At 40.2% G+C, this 20,593-nt stretch overlaps 1 protein-coding gene across 5 annotated transcripts in view; it reads right to left on the minus strand.

Annotated features, from left to right (window-relative positions):
- Nucleotides 1-20,593, minus strand: part of SEMA3F (semaphorin 3F) — a 175,084-nt gene that overhangs the window by 39,078 nt on the left and 115,413 nt on the right. For 2 of the 5 annotated variants that reach the window (XM_089525848.1, XM_089525859.1), the window contains exons 3-6: nt 15,037-15,197; nt 12,951-13,013; nt 10,428-10,547; nt 6,432-6,521 (exon numbers count right to left, since the gene is read on the minus strand). In XM_089525848.1, coding sequence (XP_089381974.1) covers nt 6,432-6,521; nt 10,428-10,547; nt 12,951-13,013; nt 15,037-15,197 — 434 coding nt within the window. Of the gene's footprint in view, nt 1-6,431; nt 6,522-10,427; nt 10,548-12,950; nt 13,014-15,036; nt 15,198-16,794; nt 16,830-20,593 lie in introns of those variants that run through there. The other 3 variants (XM_089525884.1, XM_089525866.1, XM_089525875.1) reach the window with 3 other exon arrangements.

Raw genomic sequence — 20,593 nt, forward strand, 5'->3', positions numbered from 1 at the left:
GAAGAGGTTTCAGTAAATACTATTGGGTGGAGGGCAGAGAATCAGAGACATTTTGGTTTTGATGGCTTGAGTCAGTTTAAGCACTTGCAATCTTCACAGATTTAAATGGGGAAAAGTAAAGCACAAATGCAATACTATCATTGAAATAAATGAAGTGTGTACTATTGTTTGGAGCATGCCTATTATTTAAACCATGTGATGGTTTAAATGTGATGTGTCAAAATTAATCCCCCTCTTCCGTGAAAATGTTTTAACTGGAATATCACAAAAATGTTTCTGCTTAAAAAAATCAAAGAAAAATAATAAACTGTCAATTAAGAGATTAGAATACATCTTTGTGGATCGGGGGGAAATTGCTACTTGTATTTTCCCATTTGGTAACATAGTCGTCTTATTTTCTTTGACAGCCCACAACCAACAATTATGCAGGAACTATTCTCAAACTGTGGCTATTTATTAACCAATATTGACTACAGGAATGGATGAGGATGTTTGTTTCTGAATAAATGGTAAAAGCACAGCAGTTTACAACCTTGTGTTCTAAGAAAGGGATGGTATGAAAACTGGAAAGAACAGGAGATGAAAAACACATAGTTCAAACATCATTAACTCAAACCATTATTAAGTTCATCCTTTTTTTTGATGCCCATCACTGGGCTTTTCTGAGTGGTGTCAGCACTTTTTTCAGGGCCTTTTCTATTGTCTATGTTTCACCTGACAAATGGCTGAAGTCAGCTCCTTTCAGTGGAATGAGCTGAGTCAGTGTGAGCAGCATTAGGGGCATTAGAGTAGGGATGAGTGACCAAAATGAAAGAAGACACACTATTATGAACATATGGAATTTGAGGTCCTAATATATAATTTCATTAGACACAGGGGTGCCAGCCAAAACACGCAGACACATCCAAAGGCAGAGGCATACCCAAGGAGATCTCGCTAGGTACAGGCAGTGGTAGAATGTTCATAGAATCATAGAATCGTAGAGTTGGAAGAGACCGCAAGGGCCATCTAGTCCAACCCCTGCCATGCAGGAAATCTAAATCAAAGCATCCCCAACAGATGGCCATCTAGCCTCTGTTTAAAGACCTTTAAGGAAGGAGACTCCACTACACTCCAAGGGAGTTTGTTCCACTGTCGAACAGCCCTTACTGTCAGGAAGTTCCTCCTAATGTTGAGGTGGAATCTCTTTTCCTGTAGCTTGCATCCATTGCTCCGGGTCCTAGTCTCTGGAGCAGCAGAAAACAAGCTTGCTCCCTCATCAATATGACATCCCTTCAAATGTTTAAACAGGGCTATCAGTGCAGGGTCTCATTGGCTTGGAACTGGGATAGTTAAAAGATTCCTTGCCTCCACCTGTACCTACTTAGACCCTAAGATAGTGAGGATGCTTGGGCCCTTCAGATGTTTCATAAATGCTGGCCATGTTGAAAGAGATGATAGGTGCTATTGTCCACAACATCTGGAAGGCCAAGTTCTTCCCACACTTGCCCAACGATCTCTTCCTGAGCTATTTCTCTAACTCTTTCTGGTGCAGCAGGTAGTTGCTGGGAATTACTGGCAGTTACGTGCTCAGAGAAGTTCACCTGACATCTAACTTGATGTCTCTTCAGTGCCAGATTAACAGATTTTCAGTGCCAGATTTTTCTAGTGCTTTTTATTTATCTGACCTTTAGTTTACTGTATTTCTATAAAATGCTTTGGTAACTTCCCATCCTACCTTTCTGATGTAATTTCTGTACTCACAAGCAGGCTATATCTTCATTAGAGCCACCTACCCCCTTCCCCAATGCAAACTTTCAAATGTTCTATCAAAAAACTGTTCAACAGAAATTTCTGAACCAGGCTCTCCAAATCTTTTACTGTACAAATGAGTATCACACTTCAGAAATGTCTGAAGTTTGATTCTTAGTGATCCCCTGAAGAAGACCTTAAGAATACACTTAGGCCAAAATGTGTTGAGTTTTTCTACAGACTATCTTTGGAGCATCTTGCGATGTATCCCCTGTTTCTTCTGTAGATAATAAAAGTATCACCACCATATATACTAACTAAGGGCATACATGGGCATGTGTACAAACATAGGCTCATATAACATAAACACAAGAAAATACTGGGAAGAGTATTTGCACCTTATAAGTGAATTACTTTAAGGCTCACAAAAATCCAGCTTTTTTCCATAGACATGTGTCATGCATATCTCTGGGCAAGCTATGACAGCATCTACATCTCTGGTTTGTCACTTGAGACATATGATTGCTTTGCTAAAGCATATAGCACAGCAAGAATGACTTAAAAGAGTACCTCATGTTGAATGTACTCTTCATTCAAGTGGGGATATCTGTCAATAAAAGTCCATTGCCTGAATACAAAAGCAAATGTACTTCCTTACATTGGATTCAAATAAATTAAGTATGACCATCATGTTTGGGATGAAGCACTGCTGGACATTTAAGTATAGCAGTCTTTAGAGGAGGACAAATGAAAATGTCACAAACTGTACATTTAGGTAACAACATAGGTTCCACTCACTGCTAGTCAAACCAGGAAAGGAATTTTATTTGGATGCTTATTTGGATCTCAAAATTGGAAGCAGGATGTGACATGTGTTTGCTACACCCCCTACCTCTTTAGACATCTCCATAATCTGGGGGGGGGGAGGGAACCCACCATACTCTCTTCCCTATCCCTTGAGCTAATGGTTTGGAGCCCTTGAGCTAATGGCTTGGGAGGTCAACAGCAGTAGGATATCACTGAAGACTAGCTTACTTTTTCTAACATATGTCAAACATATGTTGACAATGCCCAAGTGAGTGAACAGAGTGAGGCTGATTCTGAAGTTGCTATCAGCCTGTTAAAATGCACGGTATAGTCAGTGACAGTATAAATAGCATGTTAAGAACAAGGAGCAGATTCAAGCTACAAAAAGTTGGATAGAAATACTAAAAGCTGGCCTTTGAGTGAGATCATCTACTGACATACACAAAATCTAATAAGTCCTGCAGACAGCAGACAACAGCCTGCTAGGAAGTCATGCCTGCCATTTCTGACACCTTGATTATTCTATAGAAAGCTCTCCCTGTTTCATAAGGACAGAACATAATGCAATTCTTATTAGAAGCTGATCACAAGGGGATCCAATAGGAATCATCCCCCCCCCCAAAAAAAAATGGAGCAAGTGCTCTTTGTCAAATCTAAGCCATGTAAGAAAATATAATGCTCCTTATGTGGTACCCAAAAGGAAGGTAATAATGATGAACAATTATTGTAGGGTTCAATTCAGATTCAGTCATGCTTTGAGTAAATCTGGTGAAATTAATGGATGACATTTATTATGACGAGCAATCTCAATTTCATTCCAAGCATGACTTAGTTTCGATCCAATCCATTGTCTCCATCTGACTTAACAGCACAGAATCATCTAGGCCAGAGGTGAGGTAATCAGAGATTCCCCCTTTTGCAGCCCACTGTGGACTGAATGGAATCCTTGGTCTAATTTTCACTTACATTTAAACTGGTTTGGGATTTGCCTTTGCTCTGTGTTTGGTAAATCAATTCCAAAAGGGCCGTCGTTCTCCCTATGAAAGCAGATCTTTTCATTATCCCCTTGTAATAGCTTCTTTTTTGGCACGATGATCATGTCCACTAGTTGGTGCCACTTTAAAATGAATGTCAATCATCTGTGTGTCATCAGTGATGTAAGCAGGCAGCCCGGCTTGGGCACTATATATATATATATATATATATATATATATATATATAATTGATAGAAGACTCTATTAATTGGTTTTGCAACTACTTGATTGCCAGTAGTTGCAAAATCAATGAATTGAATATTCTATCATTTTTTAAAAAAAATTGATAATTTGATTCATTTGTTTTGCAACTACTTACCTCACTGATTGCAAGTAGTTGCAAAATCAATTATTCAAATCTTTTATCAATTTTTTTTAAAATCATGCACCCTTAGATCATACCACAAGGACAAAGGCAGCACTGAGAGAGGGGGGTATGGTGGATCTACCAAAAACTGAGGAGGGATGGTAAACACCCCTCTGCCATTAGTCCCTCGCCTCCAGAATGATGAGATTCAGACCCATTGTTCCCACTTGTTGAACATGCTCCAGAATCGATTCTTTCCAAAAGAACCACTAGAAAACTAATGTCTGAGAAAACGTTTTTTTATTTTTATTTTTTTGCAATGGCCTCGCTTTATCACGACAGAAATAAATCAAAGTAGAATTGGAACAGGTTTCAAATGGAAATGATGGTCATATAACCGGATCAGTAATTTGCTTTAAATCATAGTGGGAATGAGTCCCTTGACTTGCCATTTCAGCCAGGGATCTGGTTTCATTTATCCTCCTTCCCAACATGGGGGGGGGGGGGGGGGGGCAGAGAAGAAAGGAAAAAAGAGTACTCCCAGCTGATGCCTATAGAAGACAAGTGTAGAATGTTGAAGATGCCCAAGGTCCCAAGGCATTCTCCTCCCTCTGTGTAGGTAAGAGGGAGAGGAGAAAGAAAGTGCTTAGAAGAAAATGCTCACAAGATTTAGCTCTCTGCTTTCCCCATCCCCACACTAGGAGGAATAGGCAAAACCTTTGCATGTTCTGCCAGTACTTGGGGATGCTAGCTGAGCCACAAGGTCACTGGCCAGTCTTCAATACTGCTTGTTGTCTTGGTTGGGATGGTGTGCACAGTGAATAAAGCAAATGCCCACTATCTCAGATGGGTGATTGAAGATAACAAAGCCTCAATTTTCCACTATCTTTCAAGGGGAGAGGCTTGCATAGGATCCTGTGCAGGCAGGATGGCGAACATCTAAAGGCCAGGTTAGGCCTGGGGGCTGTAGTTCCCCTGCCCTTGCTTTTGGTTCAGTTGAACAACATCTTTTGATTAAAAAAACAACAACCCAGCAGCAGTGTTCACTTTGCACCCCACAAGAGAAGCAATTAATATCTAAAACTGGGGAATCTTCAGCAGACAAAGTCTGAGAAAGAAAGAAAATGCTGAGGCATCAATCGGGTTCACAGACCGGGAAATTGTGGATGATGCTGAGCCAGTCTCAATCTGTCTGTGGTGCCCCCGTCATTTTGCCATGAACACCAATGAAAGGCAAAATGAACTATCTTGGATTTTAAAGTGAATTCAAGTTTTCTATTGAAATCATAACGCCAAAACATTAACAAGATTTGAGATCTCAGGGTTGTGTTTGACAGATCAGATCATCTTACAATCCCTAGCTATGAGTTTCTAAACTTTGAAAATTTCAGCTTCAGCAAGAACAGTTTAGAGCAGTATAGAACATGCAACCCACTTTTTTTTAGTAGTCCCATCTCAGATACACACAAGGTAGGATCTACTGTTCAATGCAAGGAGCTTTTCATCCTACTGAAAGCCACAGAGAAACAGAACCTCATTATTTAGCATGATTTTACAAATGGGCGAATACATTCCTTAATGCAACCTACACTAATAGTTAAAATATAATGCTATTTCAGTCTAATCCAATCTCTTGTGCAGAAGGAATTATGCTCAGCAAGACTGGTTCATATGCTCATAGACCAATGGAGGAACTACTTCTATACAGCTGGATTCAATGATATTTTTATTCTGTTAGTTACTTGAAAACTATATGGGCTGAACAACTGAAAGAGTTCCTTTGACCAATCTCAGCAGGGGAGGACATATTTCTGTAATTCAAGTCACACAATTCCTCATAACCAACATTATATAAAATGTGATGCTCTCTTGCCCACTTTCTGTTTGTGAACCTCACTAACTGAGTGACAGTGACAAAAACCAGAATGGAAATTATGAAGGCAGTTTCTTGCATTGGTTCTGAACTGCACATCCAGTAGGAGGAGCATACATTTCAAAACTAATAAATTCATGTCTTCTCTTCCTCCTTAGTCAGAAATTACATGGTATTATTCACACTCTGAAGCATATGTAACAGATCCATACACCAACCTCCCACCACCATCATAATTTCAATCAGCCCAAATGCCTATTATTCATGCATCCCAACTTCAGTCAAATATTTGTTTGGAACAGCAAGTCCACTTGTACAGATTTCTAATGGCCTGATACACAAATCTGTTCTGCACAGTAAGAAATGGAAAAAAATATCTTGAGAGTGTTCTTTCCTGGCACAAGACTTGAGTGAGCCTGGGGAAGAAGGAGTTAGTTCAAAAAAGGGGGACGCAAGGAGAGGCTGCACAGGAAACGCGCTCATTGCTGGATGGGGAGGGGTGAACTTAGGGGCCAGCCCTATTTCAGTGGGTCTGGTCCCTTCCCCCTGTTAGTTAGTTGTTAGGTGCATGCCAGTTGACAATGAGGGTTAGAGAGCCCAGGCTCGGGCATGCTGGAGAAGGAGCCAGCTGCGTCCTTGGGGAAGGGAATGGCATGGCAGGGCAGAGCGCAATTCCCACCTTGCGTTCCACTGAAGACGGGTGGAGGGAGGAGTCAACTGCTCTACTTCCCCGTCCTCCCTGCTGGATGGACTGGTTCAGCTCAAAAGCCTGAGGAGAGGAGGAGCAGAGAGTTAGCGCTGGCAGAGCAACCTGCCAGAGAAGCAGGAATGGCAGGGTCTGGCCAGAGAAGACAGCATGCAGAAGTCTCACTGCTCGGTCAAAATGCAAACAGATGCTTCCACTGAGACTAAACCCTCCCCCATGTTAAATATTTATGACCTGTCTTGGATCTTTCTGAGTCAGAGATGGGATCTGTTCAGCCTTGCAGATGTTGTTGGGACTGCTGCTCCCAACGTTCCTCTCTATTGGCTATGCTGGCAACAGCTGCTGAGGGTTGCAGTCCAGTGACATCTGGAAGGTGGCATGATTCCCACCCTGAGCTACTCCTTGATTTTCACCATCTGCCAGATTGCTGGATTAATTCTCAGATGCAGAAGTATCACACCAAGGGTACTTCCTCTGCAGGAAATCTTCCACATTTTGAAAATGTCTATAGCCCTGAGGTTATCATTTCTGTTCTATAATCTTCCACTAGTTACAGGACCTAGTATAACAAAACACACTCAATATTTAATGGATGTTTTAAAAACCTGCAAAAGACCATTCAAAACATTATAGAAAAAGATTTTGAAAGAAAGAGCAGCCTTTCCTAACATCACGTTGTTTTGTGCTGTAATTCCATACTGTGCTGGCTTAGTCTGCATCGAATGAGGAAAAATGGTTAAGTACAGAATAAATACAATGCAAAGATTTTTAAAATTATTTACCATGAGTTGAGGGAGGTACTCTTTTTGGGTAAAAAAATTAAAATTTTGACATATCAGTATATGGAATGAAGTTAAAAATATATGTGAAGTCGAAGGCTTTCATGGCTGGCATCCATAGTTTTTTGTGGGTTTTTTGGGCTATGTGGCCATGTTCTAGAGGAGTTTCTTCCTGACATTTCACAAGCATCTGTGGCTGACATTTTCAGAGAAGATGCTTTCTCTGAAGATACCAGCCACAGATGCTGATGAAATGTCAGGAAGAAACTCTTCTAGAACATGGCCACATAGCCCGAAAATCCCACAAAAAACTAATTAAAAATATATGTTATGTATCTGGCATATATGCTGTTCTCATCATCTCCTGTTCTTTAATTGTAGGTCCCAGAAGCCCAACCCAGTACAGCCAATAGTGAGGAAAGCTGGGAACTACAATCCCACAACTGAAAGATAAACTTTCACTGCTCAAATTTTTGGGGAAATCCATTACATACATACACACAAAGCTTCTCTTTATGCCATTTTTAATCAATCAATGATCTCTAGTTCAAGGAAAATATAATGGAGGAAACATAAAGTGATAGTAGTATAGTAAAAGTAATTACAAGGTTGATTTTGCTTATATCTGATGGGGTTGTTCCAAAATGTAGTGGGAGCAAATGATAAATCCAATTAAAAACAGAAGGGTTTTTAAAAAAAATTATTTGCCTATGCTGAACGATTCAGTGTAAAGAAGTATAATTTTTAGCTAACTGGGAATGTCTTATATACAGCTAAAATCTTATTAATAAAAATCTAATGAAGTGCCATCAATTTTGAAATGACAGTAAGAAATATATCATACTTCCAAACTGACAGAAATGGAAAAATATGTGCAAAACAGAAAGAATCCACCAAGGCAGACAATTTTCTTTCAATATGGATGGTTTTTTATGAGACACTGGATTACACTTTAAGGCTACAGTTTTTACGCAGCCTTGGGATTATTATAGAGGCTCAAACTGAACTGGTTAAAACATGAGAACCTAATGCAAACTACCTATAGCAATGCCATACAACCCTTTTGATTGATGCAGTGGGTCGTTGGTATCTGCTGGGGTTTGGTTCCAGGACTCCCAAAAGCCATGGAGGTTCAAGTCCCATTATATACAATGGTGGAGTAAAATGGTGTCCCTTATGGCAAAATCAAGGTTTGCTTTGGAATTCTTTTTTAATTTTAAGTCATGAATGGTTGGATCCATGAATACAGAATCAATGAGTACGGAGGGCAGACTGTACATGCCAATGCATTGGTTCTTAAATGTTCATTCTCAGAATGTTTTGGACTTTAACTCCTAGAAGTTCCAATTTTTTTGGAAAGCAGTTTGGAATTCTGTAAACTGAAGACCACAACATCTGGAGAAGCAAAGACTGAGAACCTTGCACTAATTTATACAACACAGTATACACACAGATCAAAATCTGTCAGTATAAATAAAGGCTGGGGAACTTGTTGCCCTGCACATATCTTAGACTACAACTCATCAAGGGAAGTAATAGTGCCGCTCTATTCTGCCTTGGTCAGGCCTCAACTAGAATGCTTGTGCACAGCTCTCCCTTGCTCTCCTACATCTAGGGCACATGGAATCATGTGATGCAAGACTTGCCTGTATCTTCACTTGGTTTTGCAGGCATGCCTTAAATACAGGCCCTTTCAAAAACAAAAACAAAAGGAGCTAGCTTGTGATTCTGCAGTTAGTTGTTATTGAAAAGGCTTTGCACTCGGTGAGAAATCAGAAAAGCCAGCCCTTATACTGAGGGGTTTTTGAGACTCTCGATGCCTAAGGTAATGCTGCATTGGCTTGAAGATCCTTGGTATGGCTGCTCAGAAGCTTCCACTTTCTTTGGGATCCCTCTTTTAAATAGCACAAAAAAAGTAATTATTCAGAACTGAATCTGTACAGCATTTCATAAGCTCTAAGTATAATAATGACCATCAGAAAGGTGGAAACACTCTTTGCTAGAACCTGGAGATCCAGGGGCTGAACCCAGGCTGCAATTAGGCTTGCCATATCCCGCCTGGGGGCGGGACTTTCCCAGTTTGGGTGGGTCCGCACGGTCCCGCCCCGGTTTGCCCCGCCCCTGGGATTTCCCCCGCCCCCGGACTGAGGGGAGGATTCCTTCCCTGCTTGGGCTCCGCTGGCGAGAACGGGGCCCAGGCAGGGAAGGAAAGCCTCCCTGGGGGCAGGATTCCTTCCCCGCCTGGGCTCTGCGGGCTCTGAGAATGGGGCCCAGGGGAGGATTCCTTTCCCGCTTGGGCTACGCCGGCGAGAACAGGACCCAGGCGGGGAAGGAAAGCCTCCCCTCAGCGAGGCTCCTTTTCAAATGTAGGACACAAAAAAAGTGTCCTACATTTGTCCCGGTTTGGAGGTCCTGACTTATGGCAACCCTAGCTGCAATCCATTACCTGGGGGAGGGGAGATCAAGGCTAAAGTGTATGTGATGCTTGAGTACATTTCTGGAAATTTATTTTCCCCTGTCTACTGTCCAGATCTTGGGACATTTGCTGCAGCCAATCCCAAACAGTGAGTAGAATAAGCCCACTATTCTGAAAAGTGAGCTACTGGTCCAGAATAGAGAAAGATAAAGTAAGGATATCAAAAGTAAGGATGGGAACATCTATTATGTCTTAATCATTGTCTACTTTATCTATAAAACCAATTCTATATCATGTCCTTTTCTTGCCCTTGTGCTGAACCTTAATTTTTGGAAGAGCCCTGTGGGATAATGATTAGTGTTAATACTAGGACATAGGAGACTCAAGTTCAAATCCCCACCCAGCCATGGAATTTGGACTTGGCTCTACTCAGCCCCTGCCAATCCTCAATTTATAGGGTTACTGAGATTATAAAATAATGTAGTACATACTGTCTTGTGTGGATACTGTCTTGAGCGTCCTGGAGGAAAAGTGGGGGTATAAATATAATAAATAAACCAATGTAAGAGAGTGAAAAGGTCCCACATCTCAGTGATGCCAAATCAATTGGCTTGAGTGACTCAAACACAGCTGTAGGCTCTCCCCTTTGGTCTCTCTGTGATTGTAGCCTGAGGCAATTCACTTAGCATGGCTGAAGACCAAGTCCATATGTTTCTTCTGCACAGCCAGCTCTGGCTGCAGTTCCAGCTGTACCCTGCTCCCACAATACCTCACCTGTGCTTTGCGGCCCCGGTTGACAAAGGTGCAGACAGGGTTGTATGCTCCAGTACCACAAACATACAAATGGGTTCGATTCCAGGGTTGGATAAGGCGGATGAAGTTCCCACACTCACCCTGGAAAGCAAGGGGACATTCTGAGTTAGTCTAAGCTTCTGTTTCAAGGAAGGGAGGGGAATTATTCTGTTCTCTGTCATAACATAACCAGTGATTTACACATATATGGAAGAAATCAGACAATTGCTTCTGCATCATATATAAGCAATCTGCAAAGCCAGTAAGTCCCATCACATCCCATTGAATGGTCTGGGTATGGTTCCCTTCACTAACATTTAGCCCAAGTTAAGACTGAGCCAACCAAGGCATAGTGCTCTTTTGAGAATTAGCAATTAAATCTTTTGGCTCCATTCCCTGCAGCACCTTTTCCAGTTATGATTTGGTGTACTTCAGAGATGGTTTTCCTGATCTTCCTCTATATCAATCTCTGCCAACTTGGTATCTATTCTCCATATGCTGGAGGGTGGATAATTCTGGAAGATGCAGTTCAGTGCATCTGGAGGGCACACTAGTTGGGCATTGCTGTTCTATATAGCATCCCTACTGGAACAATTTCAAAATAAAATTCCCTTCTGGAGCCAACATTTCTTCTCCACATCTTAAGTTACAGCAGCTCTGTAGGTGAAGTAGATTACAAATGGTGCAGCCTTGTGCTCCCTCCTCAGTCAATTTATCTGAAGGCTGAGAAAATAATAGCTGTAAGATTGCAGAGAAATATTTGGGTTTCAGGTTGGCAAACCTCAAACTCCTGTTCTTGCTCACTTTCAAAAGCCAGAGAAAATACTATGAATAAAAAAAACATTCATGAAAATTCCTTGTAACGGACCAGTGAGATGTCTTTGGGCCTTATCTACTCAGGGGAGGCAGAAAGAAAACACATTCAAGACAGCCTGTGGCTCTCTGCTCATTAAGAGACACTAAGGTCCTGGAAACAGACCAACTCACAAAGCTTGGGGTGAATAACTCATAGATGAGTGATAGTGGTGAGGCCCAGAGGGCAGGTAGAGCAATTCCCAGAGGGTACACACACTGTGTTGGCAAGGCCTAAGCTCATTAACTAATTGGATTTAAAACCAGGCATGGGGGAAGGTGCAATGTGTCTGAGTCCAGTTTCCTCCTCACAGCTCATGTTTCCTTCTTTGCCTCATGCCCCCAGTTAGGGGGATCATGCATAACTGGGCTGGAGCCAAGGGTAACAGAGTTCAGTAGGGTGGGAAATAAGCAAGCAAACTCGGTTTCCTTTGCTAAGCCAGCTCGGCTGCTCTGTGACTGAGCCCTGAACAGTAGCAGCTGAGAAATCCCAGAAGGACAGAGTTCAAGGTCAGTTGGCCAAAGGTCCAATTCTGCCTGTAGGAAACAGCTTGGTAACATCTGACCTCTGGCTTCCTCCTACTGAGATGAGAAAAATGCAACACACAATACTGTTGATATGAGCTTAGCTGTATTTAGAAAAAAATCTCCTAATTTCTCTCACCTACTGCTGACAAGGCATCTTCACCTTACTGAAAGTTAAACTAGTGTTCCATGACCCTCTAACAATAAGTTAGCAGCAGCAGCAGCAGCAGCAGCAGCAGCAGCTACTGCTGCTGTCTTTAGACAGAAGGCATAAGCTGCAAGTACTGGCCATATCTCCATCCTCTTGCAAGAGGAGTTTGATGAGCAGGTCAAGTGGCTGCCTTCAGCTGCTGTGCCAGGCCATGCTGATACCATCACTGAATGGCAAAGCCTTCTTACCAATTTTTCAGTGCAATTCCATTCAGTCCTATTTGAAAACCTGCCATGTGTTTAGGCAGACATAGGGAAGGTTTATTATTATTATTATTATTATTATTATTATTATTATTATTATTTACTAAAACCAAAATGTCCCTGTTTTTCTATGCATTGGTTACAGATTTCTTCAGAGACACTAATGTTTGTGCTCAAATACTGAAAATATCTAGAAGCAGAAAAAGATTACAACTATGGTTCAGAAAAGCCAATTATTAGTGAACACAGCAGACTTGAATGCAGCACACCCTTACAGGGAAGGAATTGAGTTCATCTGAAAAAGTAGAAATATACAGGAGATAAGAAGGGGCAGATATAGCTGTTAAGTAGGGCAAAACCTACCATTAGACAGAATGAGACTGCCCCCTCAGAGAGCAGAATGAGACTCTCCCCTCATAGAAAAGTGTTAATCATCTACTTTATCCCTGTATTTTACCAACAGGAAGAAGTGATTATGGAATTTTCTGCCTCACATGCTAGAATAAAATGGATTTGGGTACTGTGCACCTTGACTCAAGTAGTGGCAACATCTGCCATGCTACTTCAGGGAGCAAAAAAGCCTGCGAGGCTCTGGTGATAGAGTAGTCAGACAGTATTTGCTCTTCTCAGTGACTGCCTGATGGGAAGTGTGAGTGCCACAGTTTGAGCACCCCTTCTATGTAAGAGCATGAACACTACACCAAAAGTACTTACATTAATATTCTTCCCTGACAGGACACACTCATCTATCCTTTGCTGAGACGCAGGCCAGTGGATCTGCCAGACAAAACAACATTTTCAGTCCTGTACTTTAACTCTTCAAAGTACCACACTAAGAGCAATACATAATGGGTAAAGGTAGTCCCTTGCCATGAATGTCCAGTCATAATCAACTGTAGGGGGTGGTGCTCATCTCCGTTTCTAAGCCAAAGAGCCAGCATTGTCCAAGGACTGCTCTGGCGGTCATGTGGCCAGCATGACTCCACCAAATGCTGTTACCTTTCCACTGAGAAGTGGCACCTATTTATCTAATTGCATTTGCATGCTTTCAAACTGCTAGGTTGGCAGAAGCTGGGACAAGTGACAGGAGCTCACCCCATCATGCAGCACCTGGGCCTTGAACTGCCAGCCTGCTTATCTTGAAATCAACAGAATCAGTGTCTTAACCACTTGAACCACTGCATCCCTACATAAAAGGTACATGCATCCCATTCTTAATCCCAGTACCAGACTGGCAAATCTCATGGGAAGTTAGATTTTGGTATATCCTGGTCATTATGAATCTTTCAGTTTGGAGGATGGGAAATGTTTGGATGTTACAAGTTTGTTCAACAGATATTTCCCAACAATAACCCTTCTGTTGTGAGGGTGAATGCATTTTCCAGCATTGTATGCTGGGGAAGAAGTCACATACAAAAACATCTTTTGCCTAGGACAAAAATACATCAGTTTTGTTAGTGAATGCTGTGTTAAATACCATTTAGAAAGTATCACAGACACCTACTGAACTTTGTCACTGTAAAAATAATGATACCAAACAACCCTTTGACATGTACACTTGCCACACTTTTAAAAAGATTTAGTTTTATTTAACAAAAATAAAACTTTAAAAATGCTATTTAGAAAATGAAGATTCCCTACAAGGAATGTTCACTTTTTAAAAATGGGTAAGTGAAAACAAAATTACCTCTCCTAGACATCATCATCATCATCATCATCATCATTATTATTATTACTATTATTATTAACCTTTATTTATAAAACACTGTAAATTTACACAGCACTGTACATATAATCTTTTTAATTAGACGGTTCCCTGCCCTCAGGCTTACAATCTAAAAAGACACGACACAAAAGGAGACACATATATGTGATTGCGAAAACACATACACACTAGTAACATCTCATTATTTGGAGGAAACATAGGATATAAATGTAACATACAAACGCACAAGGCAGTGGTTCTACCCACCCCCAACAAGACAATCTCCCTTCCTGGTGATGGCATGCACATCATACTTTTTGGCTTGTCAGTAAAGATGAAAATGTACTTCTGTGAATACATCAATCACATGTATAAATCTTTACTTATACACTTATACAATATGATATATAGTCCATATGCAAAAGTAGGTATACTATTGCTGGTGCTACCACTAATGCCTCATCTTGTTTAAACAAGAACCTTACTAGCATGAATGTTGTGCACTCCAAAGTCTAGAGAAAAGAGCACATAAAATTAAAAACAAATAATTAAACCCAAAAAACAGGGAACTCTTGGAGTCTGTTGATCAGTTTAAATTTCTTTTCTATAGACTCCATAGTTGGTCTGGTGTTTTAGTATTATAGGAAGTAAAGCTTAACCTGGAAAAATCATAGGGTGATGTGACCCAGGATGATAAGCTTCACTGTCATTATGCTCCAGGCAGTAAATCAGCCTTCTCCAATCTTGTGTCCTCCTGATGTTCTGGACATCAGTTCCCACCAGCTCTAGCTACCATGGACAATGATCCTGAATGCTGGGAGTTGCTGTCCAAAGTATCTGGAGCGCACCATAATAAACAAGGCTGCACTAAACAACAGGAAAAATTAACCACACAATCACTGAAAGAACAGAAGATACACTCACTCTATAAATGACAGGCAGTATTTACGTGTTTACTCCAACCTTGCCACAGAGAATTTCTGGGACATTTTTGTTTCCTACTGAACTGAAATCTTCCCTAACCTCAAAACTTGCAAATTGTCCTTCCCAAAAAACTGTTCCCTGTTCCTGGTCAAATAAGAGAAATGCCCTTACAATCAGGGGTTCCCGGTTGATATCGTGAAGGTCCAGTGAAAGGATGTAGTCTTTGCTTCCCACGTACATACGGTCATGATCTTCATCCTTCAGCAGGATGCGGTAGTCTGTTGAGTTGAGAAGGAAATTGAAGAAATGGGCAGTGCCAGTGGCCTTGAGCTCTGAAGAAAAAAAAAAAACACAAGGAAAGAAAGGTGTTAGCTCCATCTCTAGTCCTTTCTTGGTGCCACAAAGAACCCTATGGAAATAGCAACTGTGATTTGGGAGCAACAACCAAGCTCCCAAAACTCTGGAGCACATTCAGTTCTTAAAGGAAAAGCATGCATTCAGCCCATACTTCCTTATTCTAAAACATAGCTTGTCAGACCCCATCAGTCCAACATTATGCACTGAGACACACATAAAACAACTGAAAACCAAAGGATTCAGGTGCACCTAACTCTTGATTGCTCTTTGTAAGAAAGCCATTCTGTCAGGCACAAAGCAGAGGAACATTCAAGACACGCTGAGAAAGGAAAACACATATTTTTACCCAGTCCCAGGCATCATGAAAATAACATCTGATTCTCACAAATCCAGGACAACCCCGGCAAGTTGAGTTCATAAACCTGGTAAAGGGGACTGGACTTCATAATAAGCAGATTTAAACATAAAATGCAAGCATGGTGATGGTCTTGGTCTTGAACTGGATATTCTACCAGTGAGGCTCTGATGCTCTTTTAGCCCTGGCTCACAAATCTGGAGGATGGAGTTTTCCAAAGGCAGCGTACCAGCATGCTTATAAAGCCTTGGTCTTAGAACTCATTCTTTAGTAGGTATGCTGGGACTCTACCTGGCTCCCTGTTTCTGATGCTGCCTTGGATTTATCCTCTGCCTGCCTTTGACAGCATACCTACTTCTGGCCCTCCTGATCTTCTGTTGCTGTCTTTGCCCTTATTATCCACCCGAAAATGGACAAGACCCACTGATGCAATTATGTATAACCCCTTCTGCCCCCCTCAGCAGAAAGTTGGTTCAAAGAATGGGAGTGTGCTTGCCTCTTCCACTGTCAGAGGCTGAGCAAGTGCTTCCTGCCATCCCCTTGATCACTAAAGGGCTGTGGGACCTTGAAGCTGCCTTCTTCTTGGTAGTTCTTTCTTCCACAATGTGCCAAAAAGGACACATACTCCTTCTTGCCCACAATGAAACTTGATCTCTGTCTTCTTTAGACCACCCCCATCTGTTCAGAAGCCCACTCTCCTGCCTTCGTCCAGTGCTGATGATAATGGGAATTTTGCTCCAGCACATCTGGAGAGCAGCAGATAGGGGAGGGCTGGTGTAGCGAACAGGATGTGCTGCAGCCTTATACATTTAAACAAAGAATTCTGGAAATGTAAGATGAATACATCACTTGTGTCCAGTACAATTCATCCTACAAACAACTTCTATCACTTATTCCATTGGGCAGCAAGTTCTCTCACTGACCAGGAAGTTAGGGAACTAATAGTTCTGCCCCCAAAGTGACAAAAATAACAAAGTTCAAAAGGAAAGATATTGATAAATGATGACAATGTCTTATTATACAATACAACTGCACAATGGATGTGATGACTAGGTGATCAAAACCATGAGGGAATAACCACATTAATCCCATTCAAAAGGTTCCATTCCTCACAGTAAGTAATAGTAGGAACTGGTCTTCCTCCCAGCTAAGAAAGGAGGGAGGAGCTTCATAGGCAAAGTTATACATGTTCTTTATATAACAAATTCAAACAGTACCCCTGTGTATTCACTAACTCTTCCTTCCTTCTTTCTTTCCTTCCTTCCTTCCTTCCTTCCTTCCTTCCTTCCTTCTAAAACAAAATTAAATAAGTTAGCATTGTAAGTAAACTGTTGGCACTTCTGGACTTAGACCCCAATCGTGTCAGGCCTAAGATCAACATATTATGCACTATGCCACACCAAACTTTGAAGCAATGAGTTATAAACAATTAATTCCTTGTACAGGTGGCCCTCCACATTTGTGGCTTTGACTTTTGTGGTTTTGATTATTTGTGGATCTGATTAATATGTTCTCTATAGGAACCTCTACATCTCCAGCATGATTGTATGGTCAATTTCTGATGGAATATCAAGGAATTCCTATACAGAACATTTCTCTAGGCATTTTTAGGTCTTCCAGCACTATTCTATGGTCAATTTCTGCCAGAACTTGACCATAGAATAGTGCTCAAGGGCCTAGAGGTTCCTAGAGAGGTGTTCTCTCAAGGTAAAAAAAATGTTTTTTTCATTTGCAGTTTTTCCACTTTCACAGGGGTCTTGCACCCCTAAGCCCAGCAAATGTGGAGGGCCTGCTGAACTTAGTTATGTATTTCAATAACAAACATTTAAGAATATCACATTATAACTGTACATTAGGCTGGTGCCATACTGCAGAAATTATGCAGTTTGATACAGTTTTAACTGTCATGGCTCTATCCTACGGAGACCTGGGATTTGTATTCTGTTCTGGCACCGCAACTCTGAGAGAGAAGACTAAATATCTCACAGAACTACAAAACCTAGAATTCTACAGCATTGAGTAATGGCAGTTAAAATGATATCAAACTATATTAATTCTGCAGTGTGGATACAGCCTTACTCCTCTTGTGGTACAACCATAATGTTTAGTCACTTTTACCTTTACAGGGGTATACCATCAACAAATATTGGAGAAACATCACATTGCTCAGTTGCTGGCTTATACTGAATGAAATTTCAGCCCTGCCCCCCCCCCCCCCCAATTAAAAGTAACAATGAAAAGATGTATTTCCTCTACCAATTATAATGAGTATTATCAGGGGATGGTATGCCTGGAGCTCAAACTGCAACAATGTACACTTAGAAAAGTAAATTCTAAGATCTGGTCCACACTGTCCATGCACTTAACTGTAAGTGGCATGAGATTAAACAAGCATATAAACAGACAAAGTCAGCTACGAAAAATCCCTTTTGCCCAGTGTTAACAACACAGCCTTAAAGGAAATCTCTCTATCTTTCCTCGCCACCACATGAAAAACAATACAGGCTTGAACTGTTGCTTATTCAGAACTATATTTCTCTTTCTTGTTTAGGAATTATAGAAAAAATTCACTTCCTTACTTGTTCATAGTACAGAAAGTGTAGAAGTGCTAAAAGTATAATGGGATTAAAAATCCTTTTTAGTCCAGCTATTAGCAGCACTACTGTTATCATGTACACAATCAGCAAGTAAAACAAAATCCAAAATCCACAAAAGAGTGATGCTTGGTGGGTATTAAAATTAAAACAAAACTGTAAAATATTTAGGAATTAATATCTCAAAGAACACTGTAGAATTATTTGATAAAAATTACAACAAAATTTGGAAAGAGATTTAAAAAGATTTAATAAACTGGAGTAAACTAAAGTTCTCAACATTAGGGAAAATATCAATAATCAAGATGTCTATCTTACCTAAATTTATGTTTCTATTTCAAATGCTACCAATAATTTTAAATGATAAACCCTTTCAAATATGGAATAAGGAAATAATGAAATTTATCTGGGATGGGAAAAAACCGAGGATGAAAATGAAAATTCTACAAGATTTGAAAGAAAAAGGAGGATTGGGGATGCCAAATTTAAAATTATATTATGAGGCTTGTGATTTACTTGGATAAAAGAGTGGATCAATTTGGAAAATAAAAAGTTATTAGAGCTAGAGGGAGATGATCTAAAATTTGGGTGGCACGCCTATCTACAATATAGGAAAGTTGAGGCAGACAGAACATTCAATAACCACTCTATAAGGAAATCACTATTAAAAATCTGGCAAAAATACAAATACAAATTATATAGGAAAATTCCCAAATGGATCTTGCCCCAGGAAGCATTTTACGAAAGAGAAATGATGGGTGGGGAAAATTGGATAACATATAGAACTTTAATTAAAAAGGAAGGAGGATCTAGGAATATGAAACCATTGGAAGAACTTCAAGAAGAGGAGGTAGAGATTAACTGGTTCAATTACCTACAAATCAAAGAGTGATTCAAAATAGATAGTACAGGACAAGGATTCGAGGAAGACGAAAATGAACTAGACAAAATTATAACTGGAGATAAACATAAACTGATTAAGTAACATTTACAAACTCATACTTAATTTGGATCAGGAACCAGAAACTATCAAAAATGTAATGATACAATGGATGCAAAATATAGGACATACAATAGAACTGAAAAAATGGGAAAATATTTGGAGTAAAATTGGAAAATACAAAAAATCACAAAATTTGAGGGAGAATTTCTATAAAATGTATTTATGTTGGTACATCACCCCAGAAAAATTGGCTAAAATGTACAAAAAACAATTCAAATTTATGCTGGAAATATAACAAAGAACCGGGGACATTCTACCATTGCTGGTGGTCATGCAGCAAAGCCAAGCAATATTGGAAGAACATAAATAGTATTGTTGAAAAGATTTTAGAGAGAAAAATACAACTAAAACCTGAATATAAATTGGTTTTATATGACTATGATGGCACGCATATTGTTTGCACAGAACTGGAAACTAAAAATAGTACCCGAAACAACAAATTGGCTAAATAAATTAAACGATATGTTCGAAATGGATATATTGTCACAAAAAATGTCCCTAAAACCCCTGGAGGAAGTTCTTAAAGAATGGGATCCAATTCTAACATATTTAGAAAATAGAAAGAATATTGATTAACACATGATCCTAAAATACATTGATTGAGAAACTGGAGCGTGTCCAAAGGAGGGCGACTAAAATGGTGAAGGGTTTAGAAACCAAGCCCTATGAGGAACGCCTTAGGGAGCTGGGTATATTTAGCCTGGAGAAAAGAAGGTTAAGAGGTGATGTGATAGCCCTGTTTAAATATTTGAAGGGATGTCATATTGAGGAGGGAGCAAGCTTGTTTTCTGCTGCTCCAGAGAACAGGACCCGGAACAATGGATGCAAGCTACAGGAAAAGAGATTCCACCTCAACATTAGGAGGAACTTCCTGACAGTAAGAGCTGTTTGACAGTGGAACACACTTCCTCGGAGTGTAGTGGAGTCCCCCTCCTTGGAGGTCTTCAAACGGAGGCTGGATGGCCATCTGTCAGGGATGCCTTGATCTGGATTTCCTGCATGGCAGGGGGTTGGACTGGATGGCCCTTGCGGTCTCTTCCAACTCTATGATTCTATGATTCTATGAGAATCATAGGAAGTTAAAATACAGATTGAATGGGGAGAAATATGAGGAATTATAAGAGATTGAGGGAGAGAGTCTAGAATATACTTTAATTATAGAGGTAGAATTTTAGATGTAGTTAGTCCTCTGTGTCATAATAAACATATAAATAAATAATCTTATAAAAATAGAATATAAATAAAATAGAACACAATTCACCAATTATTTTTCTTTCTTTCTTTTATTATAGTATCAAATATAATAACAGTAGTATTAAAAAATAATGAAAGCAAACAAAGAAATAAAACAAGTTAACTAAATATACTAATTCTGGAACTCCACAAGAGCAGAGGCTAAGAAACTGTCAAGAGTTGAGG

The sequence above is a fragment of the Sceloporus occidentalis genome, unplaced genomic scaffold (assembly GCF_023333645.1).
Source record: "Sceloporus occidentalis isolate IW3139 unplaced genomic scaffold, rSceOcc1.0.p SCAF_1, whole genome shotgun sequence".
NCBI classification, from domain to species: Eukaryota; Metazoa; Chordata; class Lepidosauria; order Squamata; family Phrynosomatidae; genus Sceloporus; species Sceloporus occidentalis.